The 20,857-nt window shown below is 50.2% G+C and overlaps 1 protein-coding gene across 2 annotated transcripts in view; it reads left to right on the plus strand.

Moving 5' to 3' along the window:
• Positions 1-20,857, plus strand: part of LOC118177220 (Golgi integral membrane protein 4-like) — a 29,399-nt gene that overhangs the window by 1,175 nt on the left and 7,367 nt on the right. For both annotated transcript variants that reach the window (XM_035344738.1, XM_035344739.1), the window contains 8 exons: positions 6,113-6,187; positions 6,712-6,761; positions 7,360-7,413; positions 11,849-11,999; positions 15,468-15,550; positions 18,637-18,801; positions 18,921-19,199; positions 19,895-20,052. In XM_035344738.1, the coding sequence (XP_035200629.1) occupies positions 6,113-6,187; positions 6,712-6,761; positions 7,360-7,413; positions 11,849-11,999; positions 15,468-15,550; positions 18,637-18,801; positions 18,921-19,199; positions 19,895-20,052 (1,015 nt within the window). The remainder of the gene's footprint in view (positions 1-6,112; positions 6,188-6,711; positions 6,762-7,359; positions 7,414-11,848; positions 12,000-15,467; positions 15,551-18,636; positions 18,802-18,920; positions 19,200-19,894; positions 20,053-20,857) is intronic.

Here is a 20,857-nt window from a genome sequence, read left to right on the forward strand (position 1 = left end):
AAATGAGGGGAGGCAATGAGTTGCCTTTTTGAGCCCCCTTACCTGCTCTGGGCTGTTGTGGTGGCAGGAGCGCTGGTTCCGCTGGCAAGAGCCGCTGGAAGGCACGCGTGGTGTGTGTGTTCCTCCCTCCCCTTCCCCCCCCCCTCATTTGTCCTGCTTACAGAGAAGAGATGCCTGCCTGTGGGAGAATGACGTTCTAGCCCGTGGAGACATTCCAGCAGGGAAGGCTGAAGTCAGGTTACGTTGTCCCACTGCTGAACTCTCTCTCCTTTGGCTAGTCTGGCTGTCTGAGACTTCCCTGTCTGCCTGAGCTGCAGTGCCAGCACCTCTCGCTAGACTTGGGCTCTGTGGAGGGTTTGCTGAGCTTCCTGCAGAGCAGCTGGGGAGGAATTCACTCTCTGGTAGCCAGTGGCTGTGTGTAGTGCTGGAGGATGGGTTATTCTGAGTGCCCACAGGACGAGTCTTACATGGACAGGATGCTGTTTGCATGTGCCTGGTGCTGATGCCTCAAGGCCAGGGGGCTGATTTAATGCTTTTTCACAGAGCAGGCGGGGTTAGATTCTGGTGGTTCAATCCAGAGCTCTTCCTCGGGCTGAAATCAAGCGTGGGGTGTCTGCTATGGCCTCTGCTCACATGGACAGTGACGTTTCTGTAGGCTGTATTGCTGGGGATTTCTGCAGGTCTGTGGCTCAAGATGTGTCTTCTGGGTTAAACCTTTTCAGGTGGCTTTGTGTGCAGTGTTGTGGTGCAAATTTAACGTGAGCTTCTTGTGCTCAGGGCTCTGTATTTTGTGAATTGGGGAAGCAAAGTGATGTGCGTGTTTGTCTCTCACGGAAACATGCTTTAAAAAACCAATGTTTTGAACTGATCCATCAAGCGTATAGGTTTACTGCTATTACCTTACATTTTGTTTCCTTTTCTCACTCTGTCATGAGGCATTTAAACTCCCACAGCTCCTGATGTGCTGCACAGTCCCAGCCACTGCAGTCCCCACCTGCATCCTGTGTTTGAGACGCTGAGATCAGCAGGGCAGAAGCCAGCCCCCGTCCCCTCCTGGCATCACTTGGAGAGGGGCTGCTTCAAGGAACAAGCCGACAGCCTCAGGGAACCCCGGTTCTGGGAAGAAAACCCAGAACTCAGCTCCAGCCGACAGCTGAGACAGGCTCATAATATTTTTTTTTTCCACCCAAATATGTTTGAGCAGCAGTGCTGTGGCCTGTTGCTGGGGTTTCTAACCCTCTGCCAGCCCTCCCGTTCCTAAATACAGTCGTTGCCATGGATACCCTTTTTATTTTGAGAAGACACTTGTCCAACAGTTTTAAGAAGCGAAGCTTCTTTTAGGATTTGGGAGAGGCAGTCCCTAAATAGGGGCCACCTCTGTGCAGCCACATCCTGCACACCCGGCCCTGGCCCTGCGCAGCTGGCAGTGCTGGGTGCTGAGCAGGGAGGTGGGTGCCGGCACCCCAGGGCTCTTCTGCCTTGTGCTGGCTTGGAGTGAGACTTGAACTGCTGTTGGTCTGCGGCATCCGATTCATCTTTCCAGCCCTACAAAAGGAGGATGTGTTACGGGCTGGAATTCAGTGCTGTTTGTTTCCTACTCCACAAGATATGGTTAATGCTTCTGGCTGCCTCGAAATAAAGCTGGAAAGGGCAAGGGTTGCGCTGAGAGTGAGTGAAAGGGAAAAGGAAATCGAGCAGAGGAGGGAGTGGAGAGGGATGTCCAGAGCTGCCTTGAAACAGCAGTGCCTGTCCCACACACAGCCAGGGAACAGACCTCGTCTTCTCTCTCAAAATAAGAGCAAAGCAGCTGCTGACCTTGCTGCAGGGTAAAACACGTGGCGTGATGAGAAGGGAGGTGCTGTCGTTGGCGTGTGACCCGCTCAGCCTCCTGGAGCCTGCTGCTGGCTGGCACCCACCGCACCGGGCAGCTTGCTGCCCCTCTCGTTGTGCTCCAGGTGGCATCGAGGAGGAATCCGCTGGGCTTCTCTGTCCCTGCATCCCTCGCGTACCTGCGGGGAGGGTTGGAGGTGTCTGAGACTGCGTGGAGCCTCCTTGCCAGATACTGGGCTCTGCTTTAAGGGCTGGGCTTTGGGGTCTCTGCTCGGCAGCAGGGCTGCTGCCTGGGTGACTGGTGCTGTGGGTTGTTAGCTGTGAAGTGGCAGGATGGGGGCTGGCAGGAGGGTTTCTCTGTAACACGGAGAGCAGCTGAGAAGAAAGCTCTTTGTAGGTGATTAGCTGAGCCTGTCTGCAAGGCTGGAATCGCTCTCTTCCCGTCACAGATCTCCTAAACTCTCCCTGGCAGATGTTTATCTCAGTACAGCTGAGATAACAATCCCTTCACACAGCCACCCTGCTTTCTGAGGTCTTGTAAAGTGAGAACATGTCTGTGGAAGGCCTGGCCTGTTCTCCTTTCCCAAAGGCAAGGCACTGCAAGGGATTTCATTGTTCCAGCTCTGCATTTTTAGCTCGTTTGGCAGCAGGTGACAGTGCTTTAGCGCTGAGCTCTGGCTGGATTCCAGCCTGGATTTAGACACTGACCACCCTCCACTCCCTCTTGTAGCTGTGAATTGTTAAAGACTTCCTGGCTTCCTGTCTGCTCGAGCTGCAAGTGCCATTTTGGCCTGCTGGGCTGGAGCTGGATCCCACCGCCGAGGTGAGCGGGGAGACTGCCTTGCTGCTGAGCTGTGCAAAGCTGAACCCAGCTTCTCCAGGATCTGCAGACCCAGAGAAATGGCAGCGGAGATAATTCCCCCCCCCCCCTTTTTTTTTTTTACTTGCTGGAGGTTACTTCAGCTTATTCCATTTATTTTAAAATATATGTATTGAAAAAACTCATCTGCTTTGTGGAGCTTGCATTGTGACTTCTGGCTACGGGTGTTGTAGCAAGCCTAAGGTGCTTTCCTGTGCTTTAGTCTTGCGTGTGCTAAGCGAGCTCAATAGCACCTGGTAGCTCAGGGTTACCTGAGCAGCTTTCTGCACAGAATAGTTATTTACTGCCTGGTCCTGTGCGAGTGAGGCTCCCACCATGTCAGATATTTGTGCTCAGGTTCTTTGCTAGGTGAGACTGCGAGAAAGTGAGATGCTTTTAGCAAAAACACGAGTGCCCAGAGCTCACAAGGCTTTGGGGCAGCGGCTGACGTGTTTCAGCTGACAGTTTTGTTGAACAAGGCTTCTCAGCATGTGTTGAGAAAGCACTCACAGTCTCTTATGTGCTTACCTGCTCACATGGTGAGCTGGGCAGGGAAAGCCCTCGGGGTGATGCTGGGAAAAGCGTGCCTAAAAATAAAGCTGTCACTGAAGCAGATGCTTGGACAGCTGCGGCGAAGGGCTTGCTGCTTACCGCTGTGCTCAGCAAGGGAAGCGTCCTTCCAGACTAGGCACAAGTAAGTATTTCAGCAGCGATGGTTTGGGGAAGGCTGGTTGCCTCGCTTCAGAGGAAAGCATCAAGGAAGCAGCCCGGCCCAGGGGAAGGATCCTCACCGCTGGTATGTCCCTCTTCGTGAGGGAGGGAAGCTAGAAGGAAGGAGATAACGTGGCTGGAGGCTGGGAATTCCTGAGCAAGAACAGCACGCTTCCTGCCCTGTGAGGGAGGCCAGAGGTGGAAGAGGGAATTGGGTGACTCAGGGGAGATGATTTGGGTGTGAACGTGTGTCTGGGGAATAGCTTCTCGCTCTGGGGTTGGACTGAGCTTGTCGTGCCATGAGCCCAGGCTGGTAAAGCCTAAAAAATTGTCCTCCTACCTGCAGTGGCTAAAAGCAGCATGCTTCAGGAGGAGCCAACTGTCTTGTGCTGCTGAGGCTTGATTTCAGGCCAGGACGAGTCACCGCCTGGAAGCACCGAAGCTGCTCCACGGGGGACGATGGGATGCCAGGATATTTGGATTCAGTTCCCAGTCTTGAAGCAGGACCCTCGGTGTGTAGACTGCCAGCCTACCTGGCAGGCTGGGGTAATGCTCCTGGGGGCTTGGGAAGCAGCTGAACTGCCATCAGCAAGACCCTTGGGACTCTGCTTTATGTCGGGCTTGAAATACCACCCCTTGTTCCCCCGATTTGCTCAGGCACTCAATTGTTGCTGGAGATGACTGTAAATATGAACAGACCTGCTGCTGGTAAACTGAAGCATTACAAAAATCCCAGGCTTGGACCCAGCCAGTGTCATGAGTTTGGCTCAAAAATCACAGAGGTAAATGAGCTGGAAGTTATTTTTCTGCGCAGGACAGGCCTTTCCAGCAGGGAACAAACCCCCAGCCATCAAGAGTCTCCTGTAAAGCCACCAGGACAGCACAGGCCACGCACGGCCCTCACAGTGGCACTGAGGATGAGCGGGTATCTCCTCCCAGAGTTGCTGGGTAGGTGGTGGAGACGAGAACTGTGTGACCTCGTGTGGATTGCGGCGGTGAAACCACTCAAACCATCCTACCTACAGGCTCCTCAAAGGTTTTGAAGGTAGTGATGGTGGAGCACAGGCTGTCAGAGGTGTGTCTGCAGGGGTGATGTTGTGGAGTATTTCTTTCCAGCACGCTTTATTCGATGCCGTGTTGGATTTGCGCACCCAGCTCTCCTGTCACTGTGCCGTGCTCAGCCTCTGCTCTCTCCTTGCTCTGCCTGCAGGATTGCTCAAGGCTTGGCAGTTATTTCAAGTGCCGAAACACCAACTCGCTCTGACATCTGGGCTTCACTTCGCTTGCAGGGAGTCTGAAGGCTCAAAACCCACACGTGGTTATGAGATGTGACTGGCGCTGGGCTGCTGCTTATCAGTGAAAGCTGTGAACTTCACCCCACTGTTGCTCACCCACAGAGAAGGCAGCTGAGGAGATGGGTGGCTGGAATTCCCTGCCTGGGGAGAAATGGGTGGGGTGGCAAAAAGGTGCCGTCCTTGGGTGGTTTGTGCTTTTCCTTCAGGGGCTACAAAAGTGCCAGATGTGCCCGTGGTAAGGCAAGGCAGGACTGTCCTCATCAAAGTGAGGTTCTTGTACGTCCCGTCCTTGGCCTTACGGTTCCTGGAATGGGGCGCAGTATGATTTAGGCAAATGTCCTAGCCTGACTTCTAGGATGCCAGGATTACCTATGAGCACTTCTTTGTGCTTCTTTGAGAGCAACATCTGTGCCACTGATGGTCAACTCTGAAACATAAGACATATGGGTGCTTTGTGTCTCGTGTCAGCTCGCTCTGGGACGTCTGCTCTCAGGCAGCAAACCACCTGCTAGGGAAGGGCCTGCACGGCCTTTGCTGCTCCCACATGACATGACTGGATCTTATTTTATATGTGATGACACCACCCCCGTGGTTCATTTCTTCTGGACATTGTTCAGCACCTGTGGTGTCATTTGCCCCCAAAACCTTGCCTGCAGCGTGGTGCTGCTGTGGCACCGTGGGAGCCTCCGTGCAGAGGGGCTGGAGGAGCTGCCTGCTTGCAGCTGAGTGCCGGGGCTCAGGGACAGCTCTTGGTTAGTGCTCAGGCGTCAGAGCGGATTAAAATCATCATCCATCAGGAGGTTTCTCTGGCACTTCCATTTGTCATGTGGCTGCTGCACAAAGCAGCCACGTCCCTCTCCCTTCTCGGCTCCCCTGCGCAGAGCACAGATGCTCTTTTGTGTGTAGTAGGAGAGGGAGCTGCTGGCTCGCTCTTCCTTAGTGGCCTTGAGGGCCAGTTAATGGTCGAGATGGGGACGGGGGTGGAAAGGGAGAAAACATCTCTCCCACATTCCGCTGATGCAGAGCAGAAAGCCTGGAAGGCTCTGGCTGTCTTGAACCTGGAGGTGGGCTTGGCCTGTAAATGTCCAGTTCAGCCACTGGCCGCCAAATCCAGCTCGCAGCCCAGGCTCCAAAGCAAAACCTGAGTGCAGAGACTCACAGGATGAGACTGGTGTTGTATTGGGAATCTGCTGCCAGCTGGGAGCAGACAAGGGCTGGAGCAGGGTGGGGAGAGTTGGACAGGAGACAAAGAAGTGCAAGCAGCTGGTAGCTGGACCTGAACCTCTTATTGTTCAGGGTGTCAGATATGTGCGTGTGCTTCAGCACTGTTCATTTGCTTGGCCTGGAATTCAGGTGAGAATGTCTGGGAAGAAATGTCAGGGTTTATCTCACACTCCGCCTCTCTCTGCTTCCCCAGTGGTGTACGAGCACAGATCCCGGCTGGAGCGATCCTTGCAGAAGGAGCGAGGGGAGCACAAGAAGACGAAGGAAGGTGAGTCTCTTGCAGAGCAGTGGCCGAACAATGCTCCAGCTGTCCCGTGGGGAGAGGCACACGTGGCACCCGGAGCGTTTTCTGCCTTCAGTGCAGTGTGTGGCTGTTTGTGAATGCTCCCCAGGTGAGGCTCACAGCTGGTTTGTGTGGAGAACAGTTAGCTGGCTTCTCCATTGCTCGTGGGCTGGGAGGCGGGTTCTGTTCTCTTATATTCCTACAGATGGCTTCAGTCTCATCTGCAAGTGATAGCACCCATCCTGACGTGTCTGAGCCCTTCAGAAGTGATAGGGCCCTTCAGAAGTGATACCTGGCAGTAGATCACTTTTCCTTAGAACCAGTAACTTTTAAGTGATCTGAAGATGCTGAGCTCTATAAAGACTCTATAATATTGGCATCCCTATGCTCCCCCGTATGCAGACACTACAGGCTGCCGCATCCTTTAAAGCTGATGTACAAGAGTAAATATGCACGTGCAGGTCCTTGTAAATCCCAGGTCATTTATTTGTCTTCTCTTCTGTTTCTAGATTTTTTAGTCTATAAATTAGAAGCTCAGGAAGCTCTCAACAAAGAGAAGGTAGGTACAGTTTACTCCTCAGAGTGTCTGTGTATTTTCGTGCATGTGTGTAAGGATGGTCAAGACCTTTGTGGTACCACCAGTCATTAGGCCAGGGCATTATGAAAGATGGTGAGAATGTATGGTCCTAAAGCAGCTTTGGCTCACTCCATCTTGCAAGGCTGATTGTGTGTGAAGATCTGCTCTATCTTAAGGCTGTGTTGTGCCAGAGCTATTCTGCTTACTTTCTCCTGTGTGATAGCACAGTGGAAGGGTTACTGCCTGTCCTGTGTGCTGGAGTCACAAGGCGAGTTTTATTCCTTTCTCAGAGCATCTGTTGGCGAGATGCTGGGGGAGAGGAATAGCTTTTAGCTTGCTCATCTGTGGGTGAATGTCATCTTGTTGCACGAAGAAACTCATGGATGAATATCTGAATGTTCTTACGGCTGGGCAGCTTGCTTGCAATTTGTACTCACTTGCTGGTAATACTTCATACCTTACTGAGTATTTATCTTGCTGCTGATGCAGTGCCTGGGCGGGTGTTGATGTGTGTTTCACATGCCTTAGGCTTTTCTGGGACTTAATGGCTTTATTTATTTATTTATTTATTTATTTCCAGCAAGACTCTATGAACAGATATGGGGCCCTCAGTTCCCAGCACAAGATCTTGAAGGTAAGGTTTTGGTCTGATTTCAGTACTCACCATTTGCTGCACATTAGAGTGCTCCCTGGAAGGTAGCTCAAAGCTTTCACTTACCAGAGATGCCAGGGAGAGACCAAGGCCTACCGGCAGCTAGTGCCAGCCCAGAGGGCTGTTGATCCATGGTTCCGTGGTGTTGATCCATGTTTCTTCCTGGCTGTTCAGGTTTATGGGACTTTTCCTATTTATTCTGTTGGGCTTTGTATCAGATTACAGCCTTGGTGTACACTTCATTTCAATGGTAGTCTTTGTGCAGCTTATCACACAGGAGTTTTGTTGTTCAGCACGATCTTTTGTGTTCCTTCGCGTGAAAATGGGCCTCTTCACTGCGTCCTGCCCTGCTGGGCTAAGAGAATGTACTTTAAGGCCAGGTGGGGTGGCTCACAGTGGTTTTAAAGCTTATCACTTGCTCTACCTGAACCATATCACAATGTGAAAGTTGGGTTTTGTTAGCGCAGTGCAGCTGTGGTCTGTTGGTGGTGATGATTTTCTTAATGTTGTCTTAAGCTGGAGCGTTTCCAGCCAAGCAGTGATTTAGTTCTGGGACGTAGGGAGCGGGCTGGGATCCAGCAGCCCTGAGCACCACCGAGCAGAGCTGGACGTCCAGCTGCCTGCCTTTGGAGTCAAGCTCTGGGAGGACGGAAGCGCAGCTCTCTTGGGCATTATCCAGTTCTGGGAACACTCTGCAGCAGTGACTTTTCCTCCTCGTAGCAACTGCAGCCTGAGCAGTGTGCTATGGTTTGCTTCTCTCCCAGGGACAGTGAGAGCACTTCATCCTGGCTCTCCTTCTCTTACTGCCTTTTATTGGGAGGAATTTTTCATCTATTTTGTAACTGCATTTACAGCTGCTGAAAGACAGGCGAGCCCTTGGGACTGAAGTGTGGTGGATTACAACTTCCCCCTCCTGAAAATGCAGCATTCAGCTCTACTTGCAGCTAGCAATGGGGCTTAGAATAACGTTTGTTTCTGGAGCACAGGCAAAAAATGCTTCCCACTTGTACTAGCTTCTTGACAAGGAAGACTGCTGCCAGCAATATCATTACCGAGGAAGCAGAAGTGGGTGATTGACATGTAATGCTGAACAGAAACGATGAGCCCTGTTAAGCTGAAGGTCCCAAATGTGACCCAAGACTTCTGTGAATCCACACCAGCATTATCTGGTTGTGGTGTTTGTGGCCACTGGTGCTGTACCTGACAGCCTGGGTTGTGGTGTGACCCCACAGCACAGCTCTGTAGCCCACGGTTGTCTTTCTTTAGGTTCGTTTTCTTCTGCTCGCTGCCCTCCTCTGTCACCGTTCTGTTTTGCTGTGTGCAGTTGGAGGCGAGGGGCTCTGCAGGGAACCGCTCCACAGAGGAGGCATCGTTTGGTGCTGGTTGGGGTTCAGGATGCTGGGGGGTGGGATCCCTGGGATCTGGGCTCTCCTCAGAGCTATGAGGGTGCTGGGGATGACCCTTGATCAAAGCCCCTGTGAGGGTCTCTGCTGAGACTGCTGGTTTGCTGGCACTGCTGCTGTTCACCACGTGGGCTCTCCTGATGCACCAGGTACCAAAGGAGAGCTTTCAGTTTTGCACTGCCTTTTGCTAGCTGCTTACAGAAGAAAGGGATCATGCTTGCTTGACTCCTGAGCCGTTCTGATCTGTAGCAAAGCTCTCTGTGTCTGATTAACATCTGCAACAGGCAGGCCAGTCTCAAGGGCTTGGCTTTGTCCAAAAATAGCGGCTGCAGCAGTTGCCTGTGTCTGGATTCCTGCTGGGGCCAGGCTTCATCTCCTTATAACTCCTTTCATCTTCTTGAGTGAAGATTGAATTTTTTTTAGCATCTTTCTGTAGAACGCCTCCTGGCTCTCACGAAACGCGCAGGCAAGGAGGCGGGCAGCTTTAAACAAAAGCCTTGTTCACATGGGCTTCCTGAAACTGCCGGGACCTGGAAGCTTGCAGCGAGGTGTGCCCTTCCTTTGCTTGTGGGCAAAGCACCCAGCCACCGATCCCGTTTTGTACAATGCTGTCTACAGAGCTGCTTTCTGAATCGCAGCAGCAATGTGTGGTTTTACAGGACTTCTGGTTTGTTCTTTCCCCTCGTCCCTGCCTGTTTCCCCAGACACACCGGTGAGATGTGGCTGTGATGCACCTTGGGCTCCGCGTGTTGCCTGAACAGCAGGGGAAGGTGGGACAGGAGGTTTTGTTGGCCTGAGCTCATGTGGCTGGGACGTGGGGTTCCTGATTTCTCCCACATTAGTTGACTTCTCCCAGTGCTGCAGCACTGGCAAGGTGGGCAGGGTCACAGCGATACGTGACAGCACTGTGCTCTCTGTATTCCCTCACCCCTCTGTGCATGATTTCCACAACGCTCATGAGCAGTGTCCTGCAGTTTCTGCTTGGTTAAGCACAGCAGCATCTCTGAGGCAGGAGGGGAGTGATGTGAGCCAGATGGGCAGCTCTGGACATGAGAGGTTCCTGGCTTCCTCAGAGCTTTGCTGGCTTGAGAATGCTCTGCTTCCAGTTCTCTTAAATAATATTTTTTTAAAAAATTGCATGTAGCATATTCTGGGTCTCCTGTCCTGCAGCCACCACACAGCTCAGCATCTTTAGGTCCCTCCTGAAGTTTTCGTACACCAGTCCCAGCCTCAGTAATGGGCTAGGAGTGAGGATGCTCTGCATGCTTCCTGAGCTGGGCTGGGCTCAGGTGCTCTGGGTGACCTTGGCCAAGGCACTTCTCCATTCAGCTTCCTGCTGCTGTCAGAGGATGAGAATTTCCCCCCCTTCTTCCTGACCATGAGCATTTTGGGGACACACAGCACCTGCCAGACAGAACATGGGCTGGAAATTAATTGACCCAAGCTGATGAGGACTTCAGATTTCTTGAATTGTTCAGGGTTTCTTGTTAAAAACCAATTCCCACGTGCTAATGTTGGTGGTTTCTCTGAGGTGTTCAGTATCCAAATGATTTGAGGGGTCTGGTTTCCCTGTGCTGCTTTCTGCCAGTGGCTGTGATGGAGCTGTAAGTACCCAAAGTCCCTGAAAGCCAGAGCAGGGATCTTTTTTTAATTCTCTTTATTTTCCTTTCTGCTTCTGTGATCTGATTAACCCAACATCCTTGTCTCTTCTTTGTTCTCTCTCTGGGACCCCTTCATACTGAAAGCTGTTTCTTCCATTGCGTGTATTTTTGGAGCATAGTTGTTTCTCTTTTAGCTAAGGATAATTGCTCTGGGGGAGAATGCCTGGGACACAGATACTTTGTTTTACTGGGGATAAATGCCAGCATCAATAGCATTTAGAAGTTTTTTTTTTTTTTTTTTAAAAAAAAAAAAGGAGGGGGCGAAAAGACATTTGTAATACAGGAAGGTTAATTGAAACTGCTGCCTGAGTCCTGAGGAGCTGCTGTGTGGAGGGGCCAGGGTTCACCTGGGAGCCAATCCATCTGCATACGTAATTGGTGTTGACAAACTGAAAGTGGAAGGGTCCCTGCGTTACCATGGGGACCAGAAAGGAGGTGAATTCTGGTTCAGTGGGTCCGAGCAAAAGGATGTCTCGGCGTGTTTTCTTCTCGGGCTCTGCGAGACGGGAGGGGAGGAGATGGTGTGTTGCAAAGCTGTTACCTGCTGAGTTCTGGCCTGCCTCAAATATGGTCTGGGGTCTTGTGGGTGTCCTGCTATCCTGGTGGTTGAGTCCCATGGGGAGTGTGGGCCTCTGTGTCAGAGGACGTGGTGTCTGTGCAAAAGGTCTCCTGCTCTAGCAGCTTGGAGCAGTGGCTGGGAGAACTGCCAGGCTACTGAGGAGCAAACCAGGCAGGGATAACCGGAGCCTCCAGGCATCTGTGTGCTAAGTGATTGGTAATACCGGGGCGCAGAAAGGCTGTGGGGGTTAGACCTTCACCCTGCTTCACGGTGAGCTACTCCTGTAATGCACGAATGGGCTGGTGCTCCCTGCACTGTGGGAACATTTATCTTTGCAGGTAATGCCATCCTTCAGCATCTCTGGGACTTGGGGAAGGACCCGGGATTTGTGCTGTGTATCACCGGCGTTTGGGTTGATATCAGCTGAGATTAGAGCCTGAGTTGCTCTTACTGAGTTGAGTGCTGGGGAGGAGTAGGAGTGTTCTTGGCCGTGTCCCAGAGCCTCCATCTCTCTTTCAAGCAGGCATGGACTTACTCACACACTTCTCTTACAGTTGAGTAGCTTCTAGGGAGATCTCCCATACTGCTTCACAAGGCAGAGTATTTGGCATTTTACATCCCTTTTAAACCAAAGAACATTTTTTTATCTGGAATTTTTAGTTGCCTTATTGGAGGACCCAAAGTCTCATCTGTCTCCCTAAGCAACTCATTAAACAGAGACACTTGAGTGGCACTTGACAGCAGTTAAATTACTCCTCCCCTCCTTAATTGTACTGACTTCTTTTTATATTCAGAACCAGCATGAGGATGTCAAGAAGCAGTTGCTTGACCTGCAGCTGCAGCACAACAGCTTGAAACTGGAACATCGTAAGACACTGGAGACCCACAACCAGAAGTACGCCCAGCTGCAGCAGGAGAAGGATAATGAAGTCACGAACTTGCAGGGTAAGTGTGATGGAGAACCAAGAAAACACCAGGTAAGGAAAGGGTTGTGAAGATCTGAGCTGAGGAGAGGACAGTGGCTGTTCACCAGGCCTTCCAAAAGGTCTGCAGAACTGTAGGAACACCTGTGTGTGACTTTTTTTTATATAGCCCCATGGGAGATTGTGTCACCTTGGATTTAACTGGTCTTTGAGTTCACTGGGGTTCAGAGACCCTGCACTGTTGTACTGTGTGGGCACCCCTGGCTTCTGTCAGCAGCAACAGCACTTTGTGTGGTATTTTCAAAGCCTAATTGAATTTTGCTGACTGCTTTTACTGCAGCTGCTTCTTACTGTATTTGTGTGGGTTTGCAGAGCCAGGTGAGATGAAAACTTTGTGCCAAGTGCTGACCACATTCAGACTGAAACAGCCCATGTCCCAAGGAGGGGACACTCAAAATGGATGAGACACCCCAAAAGTAGGAGGTATGAGGCTAAGGCAGAGGTATGTGTCTGTAGTTCCATTGTAGGCTGGGCAGAAACAAGAGGTTTATCCACCAGATAATCCTGCCTTCCCCTGTCCTTTCTCTAGTGGGAAGGTGTAGCCAAGTTAGCAGAGATACTTCTTGTGCAGAGAAATAACATAATGCCATTTAGAGATCCCATTTATTTCAGCATATATTTTTCACTTCTCTATATGTTTTTTTGTTTGTTTGTTTGTTTTTTGTTGTTGTTGTTTTTTTTAAAAAAAGAAACCCATTTCTGTTCCTGCAACACCAGAATTCTCTAAATTCTAACACTTAAGCTTGGGAGAGAATTAAACATACTTCTTGTAATTAATGGTGTAGGGCTATAAAATGTATTCAATATGTAAGTATTGCAGAGAACACCCAATCCATTTAATTCCTAAAGAGTTGTTTCTATTTAGTCTACTGCTTAATTAGATCACTTTTTTTTATTTTATTTTATTTTTATTTTATTTTTTTTAAGATTCACATCTGCCCTTACTTAAATTGGGTCTGGGGGAGAGAGCTGCTGTCACTTTTTGTGGATGAGCAGCATAGCCCTAGTACCTGAAGAGCACTCATGAGTTAAAAAGAGGAACTTGAGCACAAGCAAGCAAAACCTAAACATCTGATTCAATCTCACTCCTTGAAATATGCAGCCACCAATGGAGTAAGAAAATTAATTCTGCCATGGGAAAGAATAATGATCAGAAAAGCAATCTGAAGAAGGAGGCTAGTCAGGAAGGTCAGCGTAAGGCTGAGATGCATTAATATTCTCTGTGCACCTTCCCAGGCTGCTGCTCACTCGGTCCCATCTCTTTTCTGTGCTTTAAGCTCAAAGCTGGCTACTAAATCTTCCCTTAAGAGGAAGTACTGGTAACCATGGCATACAAAAGAGCAAGACAGTCTTTGGAGAAGTGGCAGAGAGCTAGCAGCATTGCTAATGCCTCGTTTTCTTTCCTTATGTTCCATTAGTGCTTTCTATATATAATGTGTCCTCAGGAAAGGTGCTGGGAGATGTGCCTCCACCAGCAGGTACAGTGAAGAAGGGGAGGCTTCTGAACAGTAGGCAGCGCTCTGAGTTGTTGGAGTGGAACTGAGGGATTAGAGCTGGCTTCAGCTGTGAAAAGGAAACCCTTGTCAATGGGGTGCTGGAGGAAAGCAGAAGCCCACAGAAGTATGAAGGAGCTGGGTTTGGTGGCTCCTTGTTGCTTTACAGTTTTGGGGCAGAGCTCTCAGGTTGGGGACAAAGCTGTCTGGATGTGAATGGTGTGGGGACTGATGCTGCTGTACCATGCAACCCAATGGTTGTGATGCCGTTGGGGTGGTCGCATCCTGTTCCTCAAAATCCCTCCTTCTGGAAGTGGCTTTGAATGCCAGTTAACAGGCTATGAGTATGTGCTCTTGCTGAGCCAGCTGAAGCTTCCTGATCTTGTTAACATGGGCCTTTTTAATCCTGTTTGCCTCTTTTCCCCCTCCTGCTGCGTTATGATCTATTTTCTCTTCTGCTTTGTAAGAATTGCAGTCTATTTATGCTGCTTTTCACACCCCAGCACAGTCTGTCCTCTTCTGTTCCCCCACTCTAATTCCACGCTTTCCATTTTTCCCTCATTGCACACTGGCACAGGCTGCTCTGAAGGCAGAAGGCTGGGTTTGATCACTGCTGAACTTGCGTTACAGATAAAAGGGCCCTGTAGCTATAACTGAAACTTTTCTCCTATTGATGCCATTGATTAAAACCCCCTGGCGATGTCACTTGGAGAGGAGCTTCACACCTCTGCCATGCTGGTGGCAGAGGAGGGACCTGCCTTGGCACAAAGGTTTTGATTTCCAGGTTCTGAATGCGCTTTGAAGAACTAGATGTGACTGAGGGATTGGCTCAGAGAAACTCTGCTTCCTCTGGACACCTCTCCCCCACTTGAGATGCCTCTGGTTCTCTTGAAGGGCTGCAGGGATGTCTTTGTGCTCAGAGGTCTGAGCAGTAGCGGTCCTGGAGCCTTCTTTGCTCCTTCTAATGTTAAATCTTTAACACAAGGGAAAAACACAGTTTGCAACCTCAATAGCACCGTCCTGTCCCAGGGGTGGGTGTTATAGAAAGATATACCCCTGTAATTAGAAATATCTACCATCCTGAGCTGAAATCATGCATGTGATTCAGCCTGCAGCCAAGTGACTGTCCTGCTAGGGGAAAAACTCCCCTCCCTGTCACAGCAGATGCAGCAATTTCTGCTTGCAGAGAAATCCTAGTGCACGCAGTTAGTGATATTTTAAGAGAGCTTCAGGCTCCAAAATAAGGCTGACATTTTTTGTGTTTTATTTAGAGAACACATAGTTATCTACAAGGCACTGAAACGTAAGTTTGTGGCTTGTCATTGAAGCACTAAGTGTGCAGAGAGCTTGAAAGGAGCCCAATCTGGGAGCTGCAAGGCACAAGCTTGCTACTTAATAGCATGGGAATAAACATCCCTGAGGACCAAGTTGTTCTGTGCTTGCTTTTTGTTTGCTGTGTGTTTTTATTTGTACCATCCTTTCAAGAAGCTGCTTCTCCGTGCAGCTGGGGGGAAGCTGTGTTGAATCTGTGGCGTGTTCAGGAGCCCTGCAGAGCTCTACTCGTGTCTCTCAGCCCCCAGGTTCCTGAGGTGGGGGGCACTGAGTGCTGCTTTCCCTGCTCTCCAGCTGCAGCGGATAAGGGAAATGAAGAAATAAATCAAATTATTTTGAAAGCGAGCACAGCAAGAGCCTGCCCCTGCTAGCAACAGTTAGCAGAGTCACTCTGGAGAGGAGCAAGTTCCTTGGGTGGGCAGGAGTGCTGGAAGGAACAGTAATTTGGGTCTGGTAGGTCTGTTTGGCTAGCTCCTGGCTAGTGCTTCACTACAGTTCCTGAACTTGGAGAGAGACGTGTGAGGTTTCAGAAGAATTAACGGTAAGGAAGAGACGCTGCACCTGCAGAAATAGCTCTCCTAAGCGAATTTGTTCCTCTCTTGCAGATACAGTCTTTAAACTCAGAGAAGAGAGCAAGCTTCTTCGCAAGGCCCACCAGGAAGTTCACTCCCAGCTCCTTAACGCCCAGGTAATCCACAAGGGGATGTTTGGGGCCATGTGGGACAACCTTTCATTGGGGGCCCGGGTGCACTGGGTGCACTCCCTCCCTAATAAGAAGTCTGGTTAGTAACGGCATTCCCACATGGTGAGTTGCCTAAAATAGTGCTGGTAGTAGCAAAAGAGAGGCTTTCTGGACAAATTTTCCAGCCTGGAATCTGTCCCAATAGCTGGAAACACAGATGAACCACTGGGACTCGTGTAGCTTAAGTGAGCTTGAACCAGCTTATTCCCACCTCTGAGACACCTCCTGTCAGTTACCTGCATCTCACGTGCTTCTACCAGAAACGATGACGAATTGCCTCTGCATATACCTATAAAATTAATTGCAGAGTGAAACAGCAACACAGAGGTGCCTTGCCTAGCTTGCTGGGAATACAAATAAGTGCTCAGCAACCTTGGAAGAAAGGTCTCCTTCTGTCTCCTTTTGAAGCATTAGTGGGGGTAGACCTTGAAAAGATTCAGGAAGATCTTTGTAAACAAGATGTCACTGTTCAGTAATGAAGGTGTTGGAGGGAGGTTTTAAATCTGGAGGCCAGGTCAGAGGTGCAAGCAGGGTTGGCTCAAGGCTAGAGAGACAGCAAAGTGTGAAGTCTTGTTGTTAGGGCATTGTGCTCGTGCTCTGCAGATGGTGTAAGCCTCTCCAGCACGCTGCAGTCCTGCCATCACCGAGTGCTGCTCACCCAGCTCGAAGGGGGAGCTGCCAGGTGACCTGGAAGAAGGGAGAAAGTGTGCTGGGAGCAGTAGAAGGGAGGGATTTAAGATCTCCACGGCTTCTTTCTGACTCTTGTACTGAGTCAACACACAAGCAGCTTTGTGACTGTGCTTTGTTAGAAGTCGCACTGCAGTCGGGATTAGCCTTGCCTGTTGATTAACAGCCTCCTGGTAAGTGCTGCCTTGGATTATAGGATGAGCTTGAAACAAGGAGCTAGATGGGGTTGGGTGCTGCTGACAGCTGATTCTTCTCCTGCATGGCAGGCTGCATTTCTACTAGAAGCGTAGGGGTGGTGGCTTTTGATTTCTACAAGATTGCTCTTGGGTCCTGGCCTGAGCTGCCCTGCAGAAACACAGGGAGCGAGCGGCTCCAGAGCACTGCAGGTAGCTGCTTGTTCCAGTCAGGAAGCCCAGGTCCCTGTCACCACAGGCAGCTGCCATCTGACAGCTCTTTGGCTCTTGTCAGTGTGGTTTGAGGGAGCTCAAGAGGACTCTAGGTGTTTCTGACTTCCCTGCCTTCTGAACTGGGGCCTGCCGCTGCGCTGTTCTAATACGTTCCTCCTCCATGAGGTTGCAGCAGGCTGCTGGGGTTCTCCACATGGACGCCCGCAGTGTGCTTCCTGGAAAGCAGAGACCTTGGGTCTCCCAAGGGGTCAGTCCAGTAAGCCCTTACCAATAACTGAAGCATCAGGTAATCACAAGCTTCTCCAGTGCTACTGGCAGGCCTCTGTGGCAGTGCAGCCTCTACTGCAGTGCGGCTCAGCCTTCACCTGCAGGCCTTCTGCCCGAACTTCCAAAGTAGCTGTGAGCATTACTGCTTGGCAGCTCATTCCCAAGAAACACTGAGAGCTGGTCGGCCCCCAGCAAGCAGGGCTCTGCTGCTGACAGCTTGGGGATCCCGGGTCTGCCACGGTGTCGGGTCTGCCACGGTGTCAGCTCTGCGTTTGTCCTGCTGGGTCAATGCAGGGTGCATTTGCATTGGGCACAGCAGGTAGGACCTTTTAGAGAAAGCTGGCCGGAGACAGTTAATGCTGCTGAGCTGAGCATTTCTGGATTGAACAACACGGTGGCACCAGTTTAGAGGAGTAACTTGCATTCTAGATGTCATGTTCACTTTTCAGAGATGCTGATGTGTTCCCCAAGCCTTAGCCAGATGACTGAGCCCACAGTAGCTGTCACATCAGCTGCTCTGCAAGGTAAAACAAGGCACGGAAGAACAGAGCATGGTGTGCACAGCTTGCTATGACACGGTACCAGCAGCGTGTGGGCACCCGTGTGTGTGCTGGTCTCATGCTGCCTCCCCTCAGGGCAGCCCACCTGCGCAGCCTCTCCACGGGCACAAGGTTTGCTTCCATCTGTCTTGTTCTGGCTGGAAGCAATCCCCTGCTAGGGCTACATCCCATGAACAGCTCTTGGCTTCCTTTTCCTTTCCTCATTCTTTTTTATTTTAGCTTCGCTGAGTTGTTTTGTTGGCTTTTTGTTTTGTTTTAATGTTTGTTTTAAGGTCAAATTTCAGGGGGAAGAACTGAAATCAACAAAGCCTGCTCAGGAATTAATTTCCTGCTAAACTTTCCTTGCTGCTTGGAAGCTTTCCTGCTCTGCCCAGTCCCCACTCTGGTCCATTTCCAGGTACCTTGGCAAGCACATGAAAAGCTCTCTCCCCTCACTTCCCTATAAATAATGGGGTAGGAGCGGGGAGCTTTTCCTGGATAGCTTTTCCAAGCTCTCCTTTTCAGGGTTGGATCTGGAAGAAAAAGCTGCAGTAGAAAGAAAAGAGTTACATTTGTTTAACACTCCAGGAGAATCGATTTTTCATTTGTCTTGCAAAGTAAATTGAATTGTCAAGTGGAATTATGCCAATTATTGTCAGCCCCTCTGAGATGAACACATCCATAGAGAAATGCCTCCACAGGAGAAAAAAGCTGACCGGAATGTACATGAGAGGCACAGGAGAAGGAGCCACACCTACAAGAGCCAGGACAGGATTTTTGTGCAAAAGCAGGGGTTATGTTAACAGCTCATGCAGTAAATAGCATTGCTCAGAGTATTGGTGTTGTGGGTCAGCATTTCCAAGGTGAAAGAATGCAGTGAAATAAGATGCAAGACTGGCAAAGAGACAATACAAAATATCTGTGAAATCTGGATGGAAAGCTCGAGACTAGCTTGGGGTTGTGAATAATGGTCATGGATTATCTCCAGCTGTATACACGTGGCTTCTTTTTCTGGGGGGGGGGGGTGCGTATCTGTGCTGTGCAACTGGCCATGAGAACGGCTGTTCTCAGCAAGGAGTTGTTCGTCCCTGTTATCATGTGAGGTTTTTCTGTACCTCTATTCTTCCCTCAGACCCAGATGGAAGAGTTCAGGCAGCTCAAGGAAGCTCTGCAGAAGATGCCAAGCTTCAAAGGAGGAGGAGGAGGAGGAGGAGGGAAGGGGCAGCAGCAGCTCCAGGTTCTGAAGGAGCAGCCCCTGGGGCCAGGCAGCAGCCAGCTGCAGCTCATGAGGCAGAAGGTGTGGTGCTCCTGAGTAGCTGGGAGGTTTTCCAGGGCTTCTGGGGGTTTTCAGTCTTTGAACTTGGGGGAATGCAGTCTGTTCCTCTGATGCTTGCTCTTTTCCTTTCTTCCCCGCAGGCTTTTCCAGTCAATCTGGAGAATCGCCCAGCTGGGAGCCTGCTGGCATCGCAGGTCTCTGGGATGCGGAAGCAGGCAGATGGTCCTCTGCTGCCGGGCCAGAGCTCCTACAGTAACAACAGCCCCAGGTCACAGGGGAACATGCTTGTTACCCACCAGGCCCCTCTGCAAGATGCCAATTTGCCGCCGGAGGCTCTGCCAGCCTGGCCAGCAGGACACGGGGACAGCCACGTCATCCGATTCACCCGGACCGTGAACAGCCTGCCGAACGGGAACCCAGTAAGTTCTGCAGTCCTGGTGCTTGTTGTCTCCCTGAGAGCATGCACTGAGGTCTGGGCACTAGGAGGAACTGCTGAATCTGTCTCGCTCCAGAAGCCTGTATTTAAAAAAAAAATAAATAAATTACTAATTTCTCTTGGAAAAGGAAGCCAATTCACTAGGGACTGGGTTTGCCTTTTGCATTAACCTTGTTAATTTCCTGCAGTCTGCACTAAAATAAGAGATTCTTGTCTTATTTCAGGATTGTGAACAGCAGTGAGAATACTTGGGAGCTGCTGTGCATATTGTGAGCTCGTTCTAGTGAGCACAGTGAGGAACAATAACTGCCAATATGACAATCATCAAAGTATAGTTAGATTACAAATGCAATTGCTATTATTATCGCAATATGCTTCTTTGCTTAAGAGTTTGTGGTGTTCCTTTTTCTCTTGGAGATGTAGCTACCTGAGATGAGACACGCCTGGATCTCATAGGATCCAAATCACTTCCTCTTGGCTGCATGGAAGGAGAGTGACCTCTCTTACTGCAGGCTGGCTGGACAGGGCTGTGGATTTGTTCTGGAGCATTCTGAGTCTGTGGTTCCTTGACAAAAGATTTCTGGCCCCCGAGTGTGAAATGCAAGAGAGGTCTGAAAGAATACAATAAGATTAGGAGCTTGTGTATATCCTGAGCACATCTGTGTGACCTCTCTGCAGGATGTAAAGATGGTGATGCGCATTCACGTGAACAGCCACGAGGAAGGCCAGGCTCCTGCATTGTCACTGTCTGATCGGAAACAACCCTCTGCAGCAGAGAAGCCCAAGATGCCAGACAACCACCACTCAACAGGGAGCAAACAAGTGCAAATGCAAAGGTTGGTGATGCAAAGCTCCCCTCTACTCTCTGCCCTCAGGATCAGAGGTACCACGTAGCCTAATCTCTAGTCTTGGTCCTTTTGTGTTTCTTGTGGTTTCTACTTGGAAAAACAACCTGAAGAAAGCATTATTTATGATCTGCTTCATTGATCTTCATGATCCCTTCATGATCTGCTTCTTGTAACCGCATGCTGCTGCAGGCATCCATCTCAGCCCAAAAGCAGAAGATTGGTCATGCTGCAGGCACTGCTGCGTGAACGCAGCCTGTGTGGGTGCTGGGCTGGCAAAAGAGGAGCAAGGATTCTGTGCTATTGGAGCACTCTCTGTAGGGTGCCTTTGTATTTGACCTGCTTGTTAAAGGGATTGCATGGGGAGGAGGGAAAGGAGTTACTGCTGAGTGAGATTGGGTCAGTGTGCGTTTCCCACTAGCTGGAGTGGAGGGTGGAAGCCATTCATCTTCAGCACCAGGGGTGGCTAAGGAATTCCTTCCCTTCCTCTAAATAAGAGTCATTAAGTTGTGTTTTAGAGCCACAATTTGCTCATTTTGAGCTTGGAAAGAGCATTCACAGGAGGGTGTGATGGGTTCCTGCAGGTACCAGAGTGGGTGATCACTGCAGTGTGGTATTTGTATTGCTGTGGTACCTGGGAGTTTAAGCAAGGACCAGGATCCTGTTGTACTGGATGCTGCACAAGAGGAACTGTTCTGTGTCTTAACAGCGCTCACAAAAGACAAGTCTGCCTTGCAAAAAGGAAGAAAATGTCTTTCTGAGGCTGTAATTCATCAAATTCTGGCCAGAATCCAAA

This window comes from Oxyura jamaicensis, chromosome 21 (assembly GCF_011077185.1).
Source record: "Oxyura jamaicensis isolate SHBP4307 breed ruddy duck chromosome 21, BPBGC_Ojam_1.0, whole genome shotgun sequence".
NCBI classification, from domain to species: Eukaryota; Metazoa; Chordata; class Aves; order Anseriformes; family Anatidae; genus Oxyura; species Oxyura jamaicensis.